The sequence below is a fragment of the Neolamprologus brichardi genome, chromosome 1 (genome assembly GCF_056152115.1).
Source record: "Neolamprologus brichardi isolate AB-2024 chromosome 1, ASM5615211v1, whole genome shotgun sequence".
NCBI classification, from domain to species: Eukaryota; Metazoa; Chordata; class Actinopteri; order Cichliformes; family Cichlidae; genus Neolamprologus; species Neolamprologus brichardi.
In genome coordinates this window covers 16,559,395-16,579,671 of record NC_142104.1, presented here as the reverse complement: position 1 = coordinate 16,579,671, position 20,277 = coordinate 16,559,395, and the positions used below count along the sequence as shown (strand labels likewise).

At 37.6% G+C, this 20,277-nt stretch overlaps 1 protein-coding gene across 1 annotated transcript in view; it reads right to left on the bottom strand.

The window, feature by feature from the left end:
* Positions 1 to 751: 751 nt before the first annotated feature.
* The window catches only part of spon1a (spondin 1a), a 59,466-nt gene continuing 39,940 nt past the window's right edge, over positions 752 to 20,277 (bottom strand). The window contains exons 7-16 of the mRNA XM_087837814.1: positions 19,568 to 19,632; positions 9,896 to 10,097; positions 7,366 to 7,506; positions 6,332 to 6,407; positions 6,044 to 6,226; positions 4,450 to 4,620; positions 4,171 to 4,338; positions 2,617 to 2,781; positions 1,721 to 1,987; positions 752 to 1,637 (exon numbers count right to left, since the gene is read on the bottom strand). Of these exons, the coding sequence (XP_087693940.1) occupies positions 1,474 to 1,637; positions 1,721 to 1,987; positions 2,617 to 2,781; positions 4,171 to 4,338; positions 4,450 to 4,620; positions 6,044 to 6,226; positions 6,332 to 6,407; positions 7,366 to 7,506; positions 9,896 to 10,097; positions 19,568 to 19,632 (1,602 nt within the window). The 3' untranslated portion in view covers positions 752 to 1,473. The remainder of the gene's footprint in view (positions 1,638 to 1,720; positions 1,988 to 2,616; positions 2,782 to 4,170; positions 4,339 to 4,449; positions 4,621 to 6,043; positions 6,227 to 6,331; positions 6,408 to 7,365; positions 7,507 to 9,895; positions 10,098 to 19,567; positions 19,633 to 20,277) is intronic.

Here is a 20,277-nt window from a genome sequence, read left to right as displayed (position 1 = left end):
TCCCATGCACTTCTCATTATAGCTTCCACAGCATTTATTGTTTTAACATCTCAGTCACGCCTGTAATAATTCCCCCACCACGTTTCCATCGCCTGTGCAGTGTGTAGGCTTCCCCCATGTGTGGTTGTGTTGGCATGGAAACAGGAATGACATTATGATGTGTGTGTATTGAATTTTTCACCCTTGTCCCCAGAGTTCCACACAGTGAGGAAGGCCTAACACCATCCCCTCCCCCCACCTATTACATGATAGGGGGGCAGATTCTTTTAAGATCTCAGCAAGCACGTCCATAAAAACGCAGCGCTCTCCAACTGCTATGATCCTTTAAAGTGAGAGCAGACCCTCTGTGTAGCTAACAAATGCTCCTGAATGCTCCCCAGTTTCTGTCTACCAGAACACTCCTGTAAAACGATTTTGTTGATAGGAGGCTTTTGAATAGAGGTCGTACCGTTTGCTGCTGTATGAATGATAATAAGCAGCAAATTATCCCAATCAGTTTCAGGAAATTTCAAGTATTATTTGCAAACCAAATCAACATTCAGAAATGAATAAAATATCCTTCTCTTAGTATGAAATTATCTTCATTACATTGCCCCCTTGTGGCTATTCTATAGAGAGAGCACCAGCCTCAGAAATGACCTAAAGGTTTTAGGCTTGTTGTCCCCATCTAGTGGTAGCACAAGGGTATATAACCGTCCATGTTACTGTGCCTGTTAATCCCCAGAATAAAAAAACAGATCAATTTACCAAGCTGTCACATTTACTTTTATTGTAAAGGTGATATTATTCCAAAATATTAATATGTTAGAGGAACAGAGATAAACAAAATGAGGGAAATACATCTAGAAAACATCTACACAAGACTTTGGTAAGAATCTTGGGACACATTCTTATCAAAAAATTCCACTGCAAAAAAATAATACATTTTCTAATAATGCTCCAAACCATATAGATGTCAGCTGTGGTGCATCTACATGTACAACGACATAGCCGGGTATAAAGTCAAATGGGCTTTTTGTTCCCTAGAAACAACTGAACAACTGAAGGCATATAAAACACTGGAATGGCTGGGCACCTGTGCTTTAAAGTCTGGAATATACTGTACTACTTAAGGATACCACAAGATATAACAGTTCTTCTTTTTATGAAAACAATTTATAGTTCATAATTATATTTTTCAAGATATAATATACCACAACAAGTTTACAGTAATGTTGCAAAAGAGTCATGTCAGAGCTAGTTTGGAAACACAAAAGAATCAGCTTTAAAGTTTAAATCCAGACTTACAGAGAAATGTTTGACTTTTTTTCTTCTGTTAACGACAGCTGACCTGATGTCTGGATTTAACCTACACAGATTCAAGAATGTGTCATTTCAGCCCTAAACAGAGTGCATTGGATCATTGTGCAACAGTGTGCCCTGTACTCTTCCCAGTCCACCCATCCTCCCATCCCCTCCACCCCCTACTCCTTCCTAGCAGGGGTGAACATTACAAGCTCTGATCTCCTTCCTGTCCTTGCAGCTGGACAGCTGGGCAGTCTTAAACTTCTGCTTTACTGTCATGAGGCGTTCTTGAATTCCTCCGCCGCAAATCTTTGTACATTCTGTCCAACTTGACCATGGTCTCATTCTACACCCTAAGAGTAAGAAAAAATAGAAAAAAGAGGTACATTGTAAGTGTTGTAGTCCTGAATCAGCAAAAAGGCTGTTGGATACCAACCTGGATGCTCGGAGTTGCCTTCAGCTCTGCCCTGTTTGCTCCTCCTCTTTTCACGCTGTTCCTTGCGACGTTTCTTCTCATCACTGTTGCCTTGTCCTCGGTTGCACTTCCTGATTTTGCACTTTTTCCGCTGGATCGCTTCGGGACAAGGATCTCCGCCAAACTGAGGCTCAAGCATCACCATGCGTGTTCGGATTGTATGACCTTTCCCACAGGACTTATTACACTCTGACCACTCGCTCCACTCTGACATGACACAGTTTATGGCTAAGAAGAAATACGAAAAAAAAAAAAGCCGTAATAATGAGTAACCGTACAATAAATCACACGATGACACAAAAGTAATGAAGGACATTAGTTTTAATTTCTGTATCAAATTTTAGTTAACATTTGGATCACTGTCTTGGAGAAAAGTTTTATCCCTGTGAAGATTCAAGATATGCCTTGACAGAATCCAATACTCTGAGTCATTATTTAAGAGAATCCATGATAATTACCATATAACAAGACAGACATTTCAGTGGTTCATTCATGCAGAAAGTTCAGTCTAGTCTTATTTCATTTGTTGAAATAGATCTCAAGAACTCTCAAAAGCGTGACAAGCAGACTTTTTGCTTTTTTCATGTTCAGACAGGTTCAGGAAGGGTTAGGCATGTTGCTACTCATATCTATATCAATATACATCAACGCAATGAGAATAAACAAGAAACTTAAAATACACAAGATAAAGACCAACTCTGCTTATCTGCCCTTTCTTACTGTGAGAGAAGTCCCCTTATGAATGTAAATGTTCACATGAAGACGCAAGTTTTCATAACAAGTATTAGATGATAAATGACATAAATTAATAAATTAGAGATGAACATGTTCAGTGCTTGGTTAATTTCATTACTTACGACACTCTGGTAGCATGCACTTCTCAACCTGTTCTAATTCTTCTGTACACTCTCCCAGTTCCACAGGCGACTTGAGCATACGCTGCCGTGTCCTCAAACCCTTCCCACAAGTTACACTGCAATCACTCCAGTCAGACCACGGAGTCAGTAAGCAGGGAATTGTATCTAAGCCAAAGAAAAGCATATACTTTTTCTCATTTGCTTAGATGAATGCAATATCAAACATATTCTACAACCTGGTTTCCAAATGAATTTGTGCACTGTGTAAAGTTTAAATCAAAAAATAATAATAATAATAAAGCAATGCAGAATAGTACAAAGTGAAATAATACCAAGTCAACTTATGAAATGTTAAGACTGAGAAATTTGATTTGATTTAAAAAAAAAAAAAAAAAAAAAATATATATATATATATATATATATATATATATATATATATATATGTTTGAATTTTATTCCAGCACTGTGTTGTATTACCACTTCTTTTAATAACACTGTATTGAATTTGGGAAGTGAGGAAACTCATAGCTGTAATCCCGTTCTGTTCTTCCTCACTCTCTCTCTATCTGCCATAGGCTTTTTTTTTTTTTTGTAAGTGGACGGTCTGGACTGTAGACAGCCCAGTTAAGCACCATTTTTTATGGGTTTTGACCTTATCTGTAATGAACTAAACCAGCATCTTGGCAATGGTTTTCTAAAGTATACCTGACTCTATGCTGTGATATAGTGATTTGCACTACAGAATTGTCTTTTAAATGCCGCGCTGCCAAAGTTCTTAATCTCATAGCTGTTTTCATTTTTAGCCGTGTACATTTTATTCTGATATCTCGTTGGATCCTCTGAATTATTTAATTATATTATTCAACACAGGTGACGATATGCTCAAACTGATATCAACAAAGGTTACAAAAAATATAATAATGTTTTACTATTTTTCTGCTTTATTTCTATTAAATACTTTGTAGTTAAACACCTGGTGGACACCTATTACAGAGACATAAAAAGTACGAATACTGTTAATTTAGCACAGCTATGGCATAAACCATTGGATGATGGTCTAATGAACTTGTTACGCACTGTATAATCTATGTATTTTTTTTTACAAAAAAGGTTCAAATTTCTTAGTTGTAACATTTGACATTTAAAAATATTGCAGCAAGTAAATACAGTTTATTAATTATTTTATCATTATTGTATTCAGATGTTATTTACATTTTTATACAGAATCCTGACTTTTTTGGAAAGTTGTAACAAATGTTTTATTTTAAATGCAATCAAAACTTATAATTGAAACTTGGAATGAAGGCACTAGAAAGTTTGTCATGAGGGAACAAGGGGAAAAAATTCATTTCAAATGACAGAAGTTCAGGCAATGACTACAGGAAATCCATTTGGTTATATCAAAAAATAGTTTTAACACTTTACATCGTGTGAAAACACTGACTGCTGAAATATATTGTAATTGGTGTAGATAGTGTTAATGGGGCAATTTTCACCAGATTTTCACCGTAGGAGGTTTTAGGATAGTTGTGGACTGAAAATGATGCTACTCACGACATTCTGGCATCATACACTTCTCCACTTCTAGAACCTCTGCCCCACATATGGAGCCATCTGCAGGCGGCATCTTCACCATTCGCTCTCTCCTCTTCATGCCAAGACCACAAGTGGCACTGCAGAAATCCCATTCACCCCATTCTGTAACTAGGCAACTACTGGGAGCTAAGACCAAGAGGAAAGTGCACGGTACAGAAAATTCAGTGTTACTTACAGTTGAGAAGTAATGTGTTGATATGAAAGTTTGATAAACGGAAAATGAACGCAAAAACTCACAGCATTCCTCATTTACCACACAGTTTTCAGTCTCCTCTGTGGGCAAAGTGCAGATTGAGCCATCATCGGGGAACTGTTTAACATAACGCTCCCTGGAACGTGTCCCTGCACCGCAGGACACACTGCATGGAGACCAGGTTATCCACTCTGACATCATACAAGTGGAAGCATCTTGAGAGTCAAAGGAGAAAGATGAAGCAGCCAATGAGTCCAACAAAGGCAACAGAAAGAATTATGAATTTTGACTGCACATAATCACAAATTGCATTGTATTTAATGAAACTGCATATAAAATGTTAATTGTGTTAAATATTCTTGGACAGTATAAGTGTGGTGCCCTTGCAAATGATTTACACAGAATGATTTGGCTTATAATCGAATCTCCCTGAATGACGCAGTTGTGATTTGCTTTTCTGTATTTCTGTTTTCATATATAATTCCTATGTTAACTATAATATTGTTTGTTGTTCCATACTGTTAATCTTTTATCTCTCTACTGTCTGTTGAGGCAGATGGCCTGTATCCCTGACTCTGATTCTCCTGGAGGTCTGTTATAGTTAAAAGGGATTTTTTTTTTCTCCCCCTTGTTGCCAATTGGTTGCTCATAAGGGAATAGCTGAGTTTCTTTATATAATATCTACAGATCTTGATCTCATTAGCAACTTTGACAAAGCCAATATGACTATGGAAAAAAAGTTGCTTTCAAATTTATGGTAATTATTAAAAATAAATTTCAAAGTGGAATAACACTATTGTATCGTTCATGATGTTAAGTGATATTAGTATTATTATTAATACGAATGCTCTAATCATTCTTACTTTCTTTTTATCATCATAAGTTTGATTGTACCAGAAACACAAATAAAAAAAAGTAAGAATGATGTTAGTGCAGACTCACTGATATTGCCCGTTCCAAATATAAATAAAGAATTGGCCTTTTTACCGTTTTTTTTCATAATCATTTGTTGTTAAAAGTGAAGGATTTGACAGAGAACAGGAAAATAAAAATGGCTTGAATGTAGGCATCATGCCTGTTTTAAATGTGGGCGCAGTCTTAATGGACAGCTGAATTCCTCCCATTATTTATTCATACGTGTCACGAGTCACCTCGAAATACAGAGCACCAACACCTTTTCTCCAAGTGTAATAAATGACAAACTAATGGCTAGGTGAAGTCTGAAAACATAAAACAAGTCTAACCCAGCCCTGAGGCAGTGCAAGTACCTCCGGAACACAGAGTACAATTTACAGCCAAATGTCTCTTATAAATAAATATGCTTAATGGCCTCTTCGAAACAAAGTGTTCTCTTCGCCTGTCTTTCTACTCTCACGTACTTGCTGCTGTTGAGTGCTACCTCGGGTATTTTATGAATAACAAACAAAAGAAGCATTTCAAAACATGCCATAACTTTTTCAAGACATTAATGGGTACGATAATTATCACAGATATTAAAAAGGCTCGTAAAGGTGCTCAGTGGACGGGGAATCTGTGGAGGAATCTTAATTAATTACACTGTTTCTCCATCTTCAAAGCAGTCTTCTACTTTTTTCTGGCCAACCCAGTGCGATTAGTTTTTTTTAGATAAATACCCACCCTCATCACTACATCCAGGCCCCATGCAAGGCTCAAAATCCTGAGTGTGTGGGCAGGGAACACTGAGGTCCAACTGTGCCTTCAGCATCCTCTGCCTCATTCGTTTGCCCTTTTCACAAGTGGCCGAGCTGCAGGCAGACCATGGAGACCAGTTTGAGTAGATACATGTCTCAGGAGTATCATCTGCAGGATAGAAAGGGGAATAGGCGTTCTATAATAGCCTACCATTGTTAAGTGTGCTTTTAATCTTGTGTGTGTGAAAAAGAGAAAATGGAACAGGATGCAGACCTTCCTCTTTCTCCTCCTGGGCAATATCTGCTACAATGTCATCCACATTGTCTGGGACAATGTTGCACTGTTCACCCTGTGAACACAAGAAAGACATTTATATTGCTACAATAGTCCACCGCTGTGTGAAGTGTTGCTCTGGGTTTCTGTTTATTCTTGTTCAGTCCTTCTATTCACCTCCTAGGGCTATCAGAACAAGCAGAAGCACACAGGTAAGAAAAAGGTCACCATACATTTAAAATGATCCTAGTTGTGGTAGGCACACAATATAGATAATGACTATAGAGTACAGGAATGCATTTCATAATTTGTGGATGTCAACACAGAATCATGCCTAAAAAAATACCCACAGCTGCCTCTAGATGCCACTGAAGGACTGCTAACCTTTGAGCCCTCTTGCAGCGATAATGTTTCATCATTCCTCATAATTGAAAAAGCTTAATATCCTGTAGAAAACTAATTTAAATACCTGCATTAAATGTTTAATTAACTAAATGTTTATGCTGCACTTCCTTCACAAGCTGTACTGAACATCACAATACTACTGCTGCACATATTGCTACTACTGATATCATTATAAGAGAAAATAATTTTAATTTTTTAAATAAAATATTAAACTGAACCACTAATTTGTTCATAAGTGGTTTAAATATACACATTTTTTTCACCGTACTGCCCTAACAGAATACAGGAAGTGAATAAAAAATGCTCCCTGAGCTTTTTTCTTCATGTTTGGGGCGGAAACCCCTTCATCTCCCCCTTCATAAAGGAATCACTGGATTGATGAGTTTTATTGTGCTGTAATGGAGCTTTCTTCAGATCACCAAACTGATTGCACTGAAACACTTTTCACAACTAAAATACAAAGTTGGGTAATCTATAAAAAACAGAATGATCAACTGTAAACACTGTTTAATGACTAAATGTTTAGCTTTAGAGGTCGATGTATGCCTGTCATAATGAAATTGGGTGCATTATATCACTATTCCATCAAAGACACAACCAAGACTTGACTGTTAGGAAAACAGACAAACCTTTCTGGCAATGCGTTCCACCATCACCCTCGCCACAGGGGTAATAGCACCCCCCTCAGGATCATAAAAAGGGCTTTGTGGATGATCCAGACTGGTTAAGGGACGGATTTTTTCCTGGGGCACACTAGGCTTGTTGGGAGACTAAAAGAACCACAAACAAAGAAGGAAAAAGGGGGAAAAATACATGAGCCACAAGAAAGTGGAGCTTTAGGATTTTAAAAATAACACTCTGACAAGACTTCTTTGAAAAATACATTTTCACGTTAAGGACAGTGAGCGCAAAGTCACAAAAGTTACACAAAATGCAAGTTGAACAAAGGACATGTTTCAAAGTCAGAGAGCAGCTGTGGACGAGCAGTGTAGTTTATATGGGAGCTACTCTCAGTCAACAGTAAAGGTCTGCCAGCAGGGGGCTGACAGAAGCACCACCGCCAGAGGCAGTCTGGAGGCAGAAGACCAGCTCATCCTTCAACCCCCACTGAGGCCACCCAAAAGAAAAATAGAGAAAGAGTAGAGCTGTTTTTGTTTGTCAGAGAGGGAAGGATAAGCAAAAAGGTGAAGAGTGGTCATTAATCAACCGTTACTGTAAAAGTAAAATGGTTGAGACTTGATACTATGTTACAGACCTGTGCGTTTAACAACTTTGTAACAAAGATGCAACGTCTCATCCTCCCAGAATAGCAACAACAGAGTTCTTAAAAAGCTTTAGCACTACTGATATGGTCATTTCTTATTCTCAACAACACATAGTTTTATATCTCAATACTTATTTTATTTTGGCAATATTTAAATAATGGAGATTAGAACAGTGGAGCCTTTTCATTGCGCTGAAAATGATGCATTTGGATAGAGTAAACTTAAGAGTGCACCGCATTACTTAGATCCTAAAGACAAAATGAACATTTGTGTTTAACATTGCTCCAATACATACAGTTCCAAGAAGGAACTTTTTTTGTGTGTTACTCACATGCATATTTACTGACATTTATTTGAGGCAGAGATCTGTAGTCATTACATTATGTTAAAATGCATGTCAAACAAAAGCCAAAAACTGTGGATTCAGACTTCCCTCAACCAGCATTAAAGAAGAACAATTGTTGAGGCTCATTGTGCTAATGCCACAATTTCCTTTTATATTTCTTAGCCTACATACTTCTTTCGGTTCTTCTAGGTCCACTTGTGAGAGGAACAAGGTGTTCCTCTCACAAGTGGTAATTTCACATGTTTTAAAATCCACTGCTGAATACAATTTTGTATATTTCTACAGTAAAAAACAGAGGAAGAGAAAAGGTCAAATTAACCGATAGGCTGGCCAAAATATAAAAGAGGCTACAGTTCAGTGGGTGAACTGTATTATTATTAAATTATTTATATAGCACATTTAATTACAACAGGAGCGTTGACCAAAGTGCTGTACAAGAATACAACATACCTAATAAAATAACCTAGAGTATTGATAGCAAGCACCAAATATGAATTAACAAATAACTCTCATGCTGTATTAAAAGCCAGTAAATAAAAATGCGTTTTAAGATAAGATTTAAAAAGATTGACAGTGGGAGCCTGTCTGATGTATAGGAGTAAATTATTCCACAGCTTAGGCGCTACGACTGCAAATGCTCGATCGCCTCTATGAACCAGCCTCGACCTTGGTACAGCTAAAAGCAAAAGATCACTTGATCTAAGAGAGTATGAGCTCTAATACATCAGCCAAAAGTTTCATACATGTTTAGTCACAAAATTTGGTCAAACTGTAAGCCTAATCTCTTGGTGCTGACAGGAGATATTGAGCATGCAGCACCTGAGAGTGAGGGCTGAAGGAGGGACATTGCTCAAGGCTTTTAGAGGAGAATTGGATGGGCGATGACACTTGAATTGTTGCCGCCTGGCGGTATGATGTGAGAGAGGGAGTGATTGTGAATGTGGGCAGACAGGCAGATGAAGAGGTTGGTATAATGACAAGGTCAAAATGTGAGTGTGAAGGGAAGTCTCAGCTGGTGATGAGAGCGAGGAAGGTTATCCAGGGGGTAAAAGGCAGAGCGAACAACAGCTTGCAAAAGGCTGCGATTGCCCAGGGAATGTGGGGTTGTAACCTTATTTGAGTGAGGGACACTAATGTTTTTGTTGCATCATTTTCAGAAGGTTTTACTTAAAATTAGTTAAGTCAAACCTTAACTGCTTATTGAACATGCATTAAGACAACTTAACTAATTAAATTAATAAGCTATTATGCTAACAAGTTTTGATATTCACATACAATGTTTAGTAACATCTGAGTAGTAAATTGTACAATCTTACATTTTAACAAACATAGAAACATTGGTATAAGTGCTTTCCTCAGCATATATTAGATTAATGGTAGTTCCTCATGTTTCACTTTATGAACCCGCTGATGTCGCAACAAATTTAAAAACATTTTACATGGCACAAGCACGCTTAGAGCAAAAACAGAAAAAAACACTTTACTGTGCCATTGTTTGAGGGTAAATTAATAACATATTACATTTAATTTTATAAAATTTGTACCCACCTCATATGACACCCCACTATCAGTGCCTGCATCCCAGGGGATTAGGTCCTGGACCACCTTTTGGACCCAACCACACTCCTTTGTACACAAGTCCTCAGCAGACAGACCTACATTCCAGTCTGGACTGGGCCCCAACATCGTCAGGAAGGACATGAGGTGACGTGTCCGGTCTACTGAAAATTCTGCTGAGGGGGCAGCCCGCCTGAGGAAGAGCATGAGTATGAGTTCTGAGTGCATCAAACCACTTTGTGAGTAAGGGAGAGCTCAACTGACAAGTGGGAATCTCCAAAGGCTGTGGCACACAATGGATGTGTCCTTCATAACACCTTAGGGTAAGCTGCACATGTTCTCGACAAAACGTAATCCAGTAATGCATTTGCTGTATCCTCATGTGTTTGTAGGGCCATGCATTTTCAATTTTGCCCTCAAGTGTCCCAGAAATGAATGAAACAGTTTGCAGGTTACTGAGATTTCTGAGGTTGTGGAATGTTTAATCAGTCCATCAATCACAAAAGAGATATCCAGAGTTAGCTGAACCGAATCAGGTGTCTTTAATGTTGTGTGCACATTCAAGCTGTGATGTGAGAATAAATATTTTGTACTTCTGGTTCCTGGCACATTGGATTTTGCCATGCAACTTGGTCCAATATTTTCACAAAGGTTAATATAAATTGAAGCAGAAATAAGAAAAACAACACTCTCAATATTATGCTCAGCTAGAAGGAAAGCTTATCTAATATTGGAATATTGTGGAATTTTACAGGCAGCATATAATAAGATAAATATACAGCTTAAAAGTCATAGTAACTGATAAAAATTTCTTTGACATTTTTTACAGATTCAGATTGTCGGACCACATCTATCTCCACACTACATTTGCTTTGTTCTAACACTGGAGACTCACACACTTGCACCATCTTACTTGACCAATGATTGACAGCTAAATTAATTGCAAGAATTTTTCCAGATAACAGAAGAATAATTAGGAGCGAGAAGCTTCTTCTAAGAGATACAATTAGCCAGTGATTCCTCTTCACCTGTCATCATGGCTACATAAACCTATGACTTCAGCCAACTCTGTCCTGCACTTGCACATTCTGCTAATGATGCCTCTGAGGAGCTGAAATAACTGTTATCCCCTGAGAACACACAACTTGACTCAACTCCCCCGGGTCTCCGTTCAGAGAGTACTGCAAGTCTCCGCTTTATCTCAGAGTGCCACCTGGGTTCCACAAAAAAGTCAGGTGTAATTGACAGAAAAGAAGAGACAGAACACGTCTGGTTGCAAATAAGGCAGGGGATTAATCACCCTAGATAACCCCAGTGAAATGTTTTACTAATTCCAAAATGTTTTGGTTTATAAATATGCGCAGGTGTGTTTTTGGAGAAGAGAGTTGATATAAATTTTAGTAGGTGTCAAAATGTTGCTACATGGATATATTCAGTCATTCCCTTGAATATGACAGTTTCAAAAATGACTTGTGTGGGCGGTTAATCAGTGCGTTCATTATGCTTGGTAAAGGAGACATAAACTACTTACTTAAGGTAAAGGAAATATTTCGTGCATGCAAATCAAACAAATGAAAAACAAAGTTTTTTCTTGACAAAGTTACTTTTGATCGATTTCCACTGCTTCTTATTGCATTGCTAGCAATTGTTTTATATTATATCATACAATGTAAAGCTATTGTTTCATATCAGGTGCACGTTTTGTGCACACAACATAAAATGGGCTGATGCTCTCACACTGCTTCCATAATGTTTAGGCTCAAACTCTAAAGAGGCCAATCCATTACCAATGATTTTTTATTGTTTTATCCATGGTGAATTAAAATTTGATCATATTTTTCTGCGTTTATAAAATTTTGACAAGATCCCCAACACCACTGGCTGAAATGCAGCCTAACACAATGACAGAGCCTCACCTGTGTTTTACAGATTGCTGTACTGTTGTACTTCTTTCCTGACCTCCTCGGTACATATTGATGAAAGGAAATCTTTGAATTTTTATCACTTCACGAGACTTGTTGCTACTGATTTGCTCTCTCCGTTTCCCTTCCTTAACAACGATTTCTTAACAGTCACTATTTCAATGTGATCATTTATAGTTCAGCTGAAGGGTGAGCTCCATCTCTCAGGTCTCTCAGGTCTTGTTGGTTTTTTTCCTGTTTTCTTAGGGACATGACTTTCAGATGCTGTTTTGTTGCAAATTGTTTTTTTTATGTTATTATTATTTTATTTTATGCCTCCCATTTTTTCTTTCATCCCCCACTTGTTTGGTTTCCTAATTTTTTTAAGGACACACTGTACACCATACTGATATATGCCAAGATTTCTGGCTATAAGCTCTTTGGTATAATACTATTTTATGCCTGTCAAATTGTTTTATCACTGGCATTTATTGTCGATCCAACTCAAGAAATGGGAAGAAATGATGTGTTTTTCTGACAGGCTGCTCAGAATAAAGTGCCTAAAGTGCCAATTTAAAATGGGCTCTTTGACAGCTTGTCTGATGTGAGACACAACACTGGTTCATCGCTTGAGTTATGTCCCCTTCCGTATGCATGACCTAAAAATCCTTTTAAAATGGGCAGGTAATGGAATGAATATGAGGGAAAAAGCAGCCAGTGTCCAAAGTAAAATTCTGAAAGACCTTCAGAAAGCCTGGAAAACTATTGCTCAAGAGCACTTTAAAAATTAGAAGCAAGTCATTGCACAGGACTGTATAATAAAGTACTTAAAGCTTTTAGCTGCTATTCACAAAAAACTCACAGAATAACACCATAGTCCTGGTTAGCGGGAGTGGGGAGGCAATAAGAAGCCAGTGTGAGTGTCATGGAGCTGTCAAGCTGCCATTTATTTATTTATCTTTTACAGACCAAAGATAGAAACAGTGAAACTAATAAAAAGATGTTTAGTTAGAAACTGAAAGCGCAACATTGTAGTGAAAAATGTGATTTAGGAGTGAGTCAGAGAATAAAGCGTAGACTCATCAGAATCTGTGTGAAGCCTTCAGGATTATCTATTATGTTAACGCCCACAACAAAATCTACTGGAAAACTGGTGCTGAAATGTTTTACGTAAGTCTGACATCTATTTGGGACTGAAAATGTGTGTGTTTCAGTTGTGTTTATAAGCAAACGCTGTCAATGCCAGCTTTACATTGTATGATATAATATAAAACAATTGCTAGCAATGCAATAAGAAGCAGATGACTCGTAATCTGGAGAGGAAATGGCGTGTCACAAATTTAGAGGATCATCATTTAGCCTGGAGAAATAGTTTGTTGCTTTATAAGAAAGCCCTCCGCAAAGCCAGAACAGCTTACTACTCATCACTGATTGAAGAAAATAAGAACAACCCCAGGTTTCTCTTCAGCACTGTAGCCAGGCTGACAAAAAGTCAGAGCTCTTTTGAGCCAACCATCCCTTTAACGTTAATTAGTGATGACTTCATGAACTTCTTCACAAATAAAATTTTTATCATTAGAGAAAAAATTACCAATAATCATCCCACAGATGTAATATTATCTACAGCTACTCTTAGTTCCATTGATGTTAAGTTAGACTCTTTTTCTCCAATCGATCTTTCTGAGTTAACTTCAATAATTACTTCCTCCAAACCATCAACGTGTCTTTTAGACCCCATTCCTACAAAACTGCTCAAAGAAGTCCTGCCATTGATTAATTCTTCTTGTATGATCAACCTATCTCTAATAATCGGCTATGTACCACAGGCCTTCAAGGTGGCTGCAGTTAAACCTTTACTCAAAAAGCCATCTCTAGACCCAGCAGTCTTAGCTAATTATAGGCCAATCTCCAACCTTCCTTTCATATCAAAAATCCTTGAAAGAGTAGTTGTCAAACAGCTAACAGATCATCTGCAGAGGAATGGTTTATTTGAAGAGTTTCAGTCAGGTTTCAGAGTTCATCACAGCACAGAAACAGCTTTAGTGAAGGTTACAAATGATCTTCTTATGGCCTCTGACAATGGACTCATCTCTGTGCTTGTCCTTCTTGACCTTAGTGCAGCGTTCGATACTGTTGACCATAATATCCTGTTAGAGCGATTAGAACATGCTGTAGGTATTACAGGTATTGCACTGCAGTGGTTTGTATCATATCTATCTAATAGACTCCAATTTGTGCATGTAAATGGAGAGTCCTCTTCACACACTGAGGTTAATTATGGAGTTCCACAGGGTTCAGTGCTAGGACCAATTCTGTTTACATTATACATGCTTCCCCTAGGCAGCATCATTAGAAGACATAGCATACATTTTCACTGCTATGCAGATGACACCCAGCTCTATCTGTCCATAAAGCCAGATAACACACACCAATTAGTTAAACTGCAGGAATGTCTTAAAGACATAAAGACTTGGATGGCCACTAACTTTCTGCTTCTTAACTCAGATAAAACTGAGGTCATTGTACTCGGCGCTGAAAAGCTTAGAAATATGGTATCTAAGCAGATTCTTACTCTGGATGGCATTACCTTGGCCTCCAGTAACACTGTGAGGAACCTTGGAGTCATTTTTGACCAGGATATGTCCTTCAACGCACATATTAAACAAATATGTAAGACTGCGTTCTTCCATTTGTGCAACATCTCTAAACTTAGAAATATCCTGTCTCAGAGTGATGCTGAAAAACTAGTTCATGCATTTATTACTTCCAGGCTGGACTACTGCAATTCATTATTATCAGGATGTCCAAAAAACTCACTGAAAAGCCTTCAGTTAATCCAAAATGCTGCAGCAAGAGTACTGACAGGGACTAGAAAGAGAGAGCATATTTCTCCTGTTTTGGCTTCCCTTCATTGGCTTCCTGTTAAATCCAGAATTGAATTCAAAATCCTGCTCCTCACATACAAGGTCTTAAATAATCAGGCCCCATCTTATCTTAATGACCTTGTAGTACCATATTACCCTATTAGAGCACTTCGCTCCCACTCTGCAGGCCTACTTGTTGTTCCTAGAGTATTTAAAAGTAGAATGGGAGGGAGAGCCTTCAGTTTTCAGGCCCCTCTTCTGTGGAACCAGCTTCCAGTTTGGATTCGGGAGACAGACACTATCTCTACTTTTAAGATTAGGCTTAAAACTTTCCTTTTTGCTAAAGCATATAGTTAGGGCTGGACCAGGTGACCCTGAATCCTCCCTTAGTTATGCTGCAATAGATGTAGGCTGCCGGGGGATTCCCATGATGCATTGAGTTTTTCCTTTCCAGTCACCTTTCTCACTCACTATGTGTTAATAGACCTCTTTGTATTGAATCATATCTGTTATTAATCTCTGTCTCTCTTCCACAGCATGTCTTTTATCCTGTCTTCCTTCTCTCACCCCAACCGGTCGCAGCAGATGGCCGCCCCTCCCTGAGCCTGGTTCTGCCGGAGGTTTCTTCCTGTTAAAAGGGAGTTTTTCCTTCCCACTGTCGCCAAAGTGCTTGCTCATAGGGGGTCATATGATTGTTGGGCTTTTCTCTGTATCTATGAAGCGCCTTGAGGCGACATTTGTTGTGATTTGGCGCTATATAAATAAAATTGAATTGAATTGAATTGAATGAAGTTATGTTTGAGAAGTGGTCTTTAGTAGTTTGTGAAAATCAAGTTGTAACCTTCTTCTAACCTTTAGAAAAGGCTCAAACTGAGATTCTAAGAAGCAACACTTTGTGCACTAAAACGGATTTATTGCATTTTAGAAGAAAAATGATCTGTTTGTTTTAGCGCATCTTAACACAAAACCTCTATCCATACTGATGCTGGTGTTACAGTAGGCTTTGCAATATTTAGGAAAATAAGAGTTTTCTTCTACAGTGGAAAACAATATTGACATGATAGTTCTTTTAATTACATGTTACATTTCTTATTACTGAAATCAACAGCGCTATTTCTGTAATATTTTATACAGAGACAGTAACTAAGACTGCCTCCGACGCTTACAGTCAGGAAGCTGAGATAGATCATGACATTTACCTGGACAATTTCAGGATCAGTGACTTTTAATACAATCGCCAGCGTTATTTGTACTAGGTGAGAGTTCAGGTTTAAAATATTGCCTTTTAAACAAGAAAAGTACCAGTCTGTACTGACTGCAAAATGATATGACAGTGGAAGGACTATGGAGATAAGAATGAGAAACCTAAGAAACATAATTTTTCAGATGTTTGTAAACAGAGCGTTGACTCGAAGAAACACCTGCAGCATACTGAGGCACAGAGCTTCTTCTTCACTTTGAGCACTGAGTAGTTTGTTGGTTTATTTATCTATTTACTCAGTCAAGCGTTGAAAATTTTGAACTTTGGGTAAAAAAACAGTGCTTCTTGTGGTTGTCATGTTTCATCCAAAACGTCCAATCAAAGTGAAGAGGTGTTGAGAAACACTACATCAACACCTCATCAATCACACCACACTACATCGACCAAATGTTGCATCTCATTTGTGCATCCCAACGGAGATGGGATGCACAAATATTGGTCTCTGAGTATTCATGTCTGTACTACAACAATATTGCTATCAAAGTAATGCAACACATGACTTCCAAATATTGCAGACAAAGCATCTCAGTCAAAAAAAATCCTGCACCTCCTTTCAAATACTCTTAGCTGGGTATTTTCAGAAGAGGATCTGGCGTATCCAGCTGGCAAAATAGCTTTGTTAGACATGGCAACTTTGGGGAATACTCAGAGAACTCAAATTGCATCATGCTAGCTAGTCAAAAGAGCAAACTGAACATCTGGGGAAGCGATTCTTAGACAATCTGTCTAGCATTTCTTAGACAGATTGAAAAGAGGTGTTTCAGTAATGCTCAATTTGTTTTTTAGCATTAACCTATTTTGGCAGGAATCTATAATAATCTATAATAAAAGCATATTATTATGGACACTTTAACTTCGGGATAAAGGCCCATCTCTATTCTGTGTTTAGTCTAGGGGTTGTACTTAGACTGTGCACAGAAAAGTTATTCATACACCTAAAGAAGCACAAACATTGAGACACACCACCTTAGACATTTGCTCTGGTTTGCTGGTACCTTTAATACACAATTGCACACAAGTACACGTATCCAATTTTGCTGACATAAATAACCATACACTGTATGTAATTTCATATGCGAACCTAATAAGACTCTTTTAAACACTACATGGTGCATTTTCTAATTTCATGACTGAAATGTATACTTAAGTCTTGATGCACAGTGACCATGGTGAGGGCAATTCTTTGTAATTATTTACATAAAATGTCCTTTCCTTTTTCCTCCTCCAACCAACATAATTGATCCAACACACTTTCACATGTGCTGTTCATAATCACTGTGTGAAACAGTTAATTGGTTGCATATACAGAGCAGGGTAGGCTAATTAGCCCTTGTGGATATCATTGCTTCTATTCCTGGCTGTGTTCTTCCATTCAGATATTAATCCCATTGCCCTTATTCTAGCTCTGTGGTTGAAGAAACAACACACACAACAACACACAGGACATTTTTCTATACTAATGGAATAAAACAGGTTCTTGTTGTTGACATAAATGAGAAAGTAAATGACTCATATGAATATAGGGGTAAATAAATATGCAAATAGTAAGTTAGTGTCGCTGGTGGTTTTCCCTGATCAGCGAGCTCTGATGATCTACTTTAAAATGATAACTTCATCTTAAAAACTTCACACGATGATTTAGTCATGCTGAATCTTTCAAAAGCTCACTGTATCACTCAAGCCAGATGATAAAGCAAAAGCAGTTGTAATCCCTGATAATAATATAGACTCTTTTTCTTGCCTCCCATCTTTTTACTTCAAGGTAATCCCATTTCTTTATGTCTTAATGCAGTTAAAAATATTTGTAAGATTTTAAAAAAACAAAATAAAAACATGACTTTTTACTTTAAAGTTCAAATATAGAATCAATTTGCACATTCCCCAATGTCTTACAAAACAGCTCCACTGCCTCCAGTGCACTACCAATTAGTGTTAGTGAACTTGGGTGAAAAACTGAGTCATTTTTTCACAGTACTGAACAAACTCTACTGATAAGGCTTCTTGCTTGAAATGGCTCAACAAATCCCTGAAATATTGGTAGAATATCAGAACTGCACTGCAATCAATGATGCATTTAAAGAACCTAAGATGATTAAGATTTTGAAATTTCATCAATTAGAGATAGTGGGTATTTGTGTATGTTCCTTAACCTCAGGTCCACGCCTGGGAAATTGAGAGTTCTGTGCAATATGTTAGCTGTTTCTAAGACTGCACTCTTCTGGACAGAGACCTCTGATGTTGTATCTAGAAGCTGCTGGACCTACTCTTTCAGCTTGGGGGTTGTAGCGCATAACGCTCCTATTACCACTGGGACCACTTTGGACTTCACCATTCCACATCTGTTCAAGTAGCCTTCGGTACTTCTCCGTTTTTTTCTGTGCTCTTTCTTTCTGATGTTGCTGTCCCAGGGGATTGCCACATCAATCATAACTGTGGTCTTCTGCTCCTTGTCAACCATCTGAATGTCTGATTTGTTGGCCAGCAGCTGCTTGACTGTCTGGACCTTGAAGTCCCACAGGACCTTAGCTCTGGGGTTCTTAACCACCTTTGGCAGTATCTCCCATCAGGAGCTGGGAACTTCCATGTGGCATGAATGTTCCTCTATGATATCCCAGTAACTTGGTTGTGCCTCTCACTGTATAGTGTCCCATATTGAATTTTTTTATATTACAGCTATGTGCTCGAGAGTCTCTGGGGCATGTTTGCACAGCCTGCAACTTGGGTCCAGCCTGGTTGTTGCCTTACAAGAAAGTCTTTCTCCTTGGAAGCAAAATATGAAGAAATGAGGCTCAAGACTACAATAAAGCACTCTGCCAGCCAGTCCTTTTTCAGTAATGACCGTCTGTAGCTCCTTGCGGAGGGTGTTGATGACTGTGTGTACTAGAATAGACTGATTAGACCATATTCATAATGTGTGAAAAATAATTCACTGTAACTTAAAATTAAAAATTTTAATAATCTGAAATACTGCATTTCTATTTTTCATGACCTATAAGCCATAATCATCAAAACTAATTTTTTTTGATATACACTAGTATATATCTGAGATATATTGATTTCAAACAAAAATCATCGAATTCCAGAAGTGATCCTAGTCAACTTAGATTAAACTTGTTCCTGTGTAGCAGCTCTGACACATTATAGCCCCATATCACATTATCACATTGCCAGGATTGGGTTTGATAAATTTATGATTTATTTGTTTTTGGTCTGTCATTGATACACTGCAGATCCAAGATACAAATAAGTACCGCGGGCCTCGACAGTTTATTTTTGCTCACAAGCCTTTATGCATCTTTACACATCTAAGTCCTAAACTGTATTAAAAAGCAAATTTAACTATTTGTATTATTCATTTTATACAATCAATTAGGGTTTTCAGGCAATTTATGAATTTTGTCTATCGATTTATAAGTGAAAAATGTTTTGAGTTTTATGTATCATCGTCTAAAAGAGTTTTATTTCACAACCTCAGGAATATTTGAATGCATGCCATGATAATTACCTCATTTATTTATTTATATTATGATAACTGAAACGTCCTGGTATAAAGCATAAAATAATGTCCTGTTACATTTCTTATAAACCTTCCAAAACCACAAATAGGCATCATCATAATTAAAGACATATCACTTACACGTTAAGTGGCTGCCAGGCTGGCCACTGTGCTTTCATTTTGATGACTGTCAGGACTTCATCACCCTACAGGAGAAAGATAAATGCACACAGATTTAGTGTTAGTCTGCTGAAATTATCTAACATCTCACTTCAAAAAGACCAGTGAAAGACTTCCCACACTCTATGACTTGGATACATGGGATATGTGTGGTTAAATAGCTGAAAGCAACTTATCCATAGATAATATCTATACTATATAAAACTATATAAATGTATTGAAATTATTAGTAATTAAATTTTATGGAAATTGTAAAAGCATCGTATTTGATAAGACAGTTTGTAGAGCTTTTAATCTGTCAGTTACAAGAACTGCTATTGGCTCTGTTGCAGTTGGAACTCTCCACTCTCAATGACAACAACAAGAAATTACACATAAATGCATTTTGTTGTCATCTCTTTGTGTTCGGTTTTCTTCTAAAATATATTCTCTCTGTCATAAATACTGTAGATCCAATCTTAATTCCATCTGTGATGCTGTATCATATTAAGAAGGTTTATAACCTTTGCGTAAAATCCTCAGTCAGTCAGTTTTAAAACACAAGTTAACGGCACACTTGCAAATTTAAGGCGAAGTGTGAATATGAATATGAAGTCGAGTTATCACTTTTGAATTTGTAGGTTAGTTCACATATTGAAAAAGGTTTTGGTTTGTATTTATGCAAAAGGAAA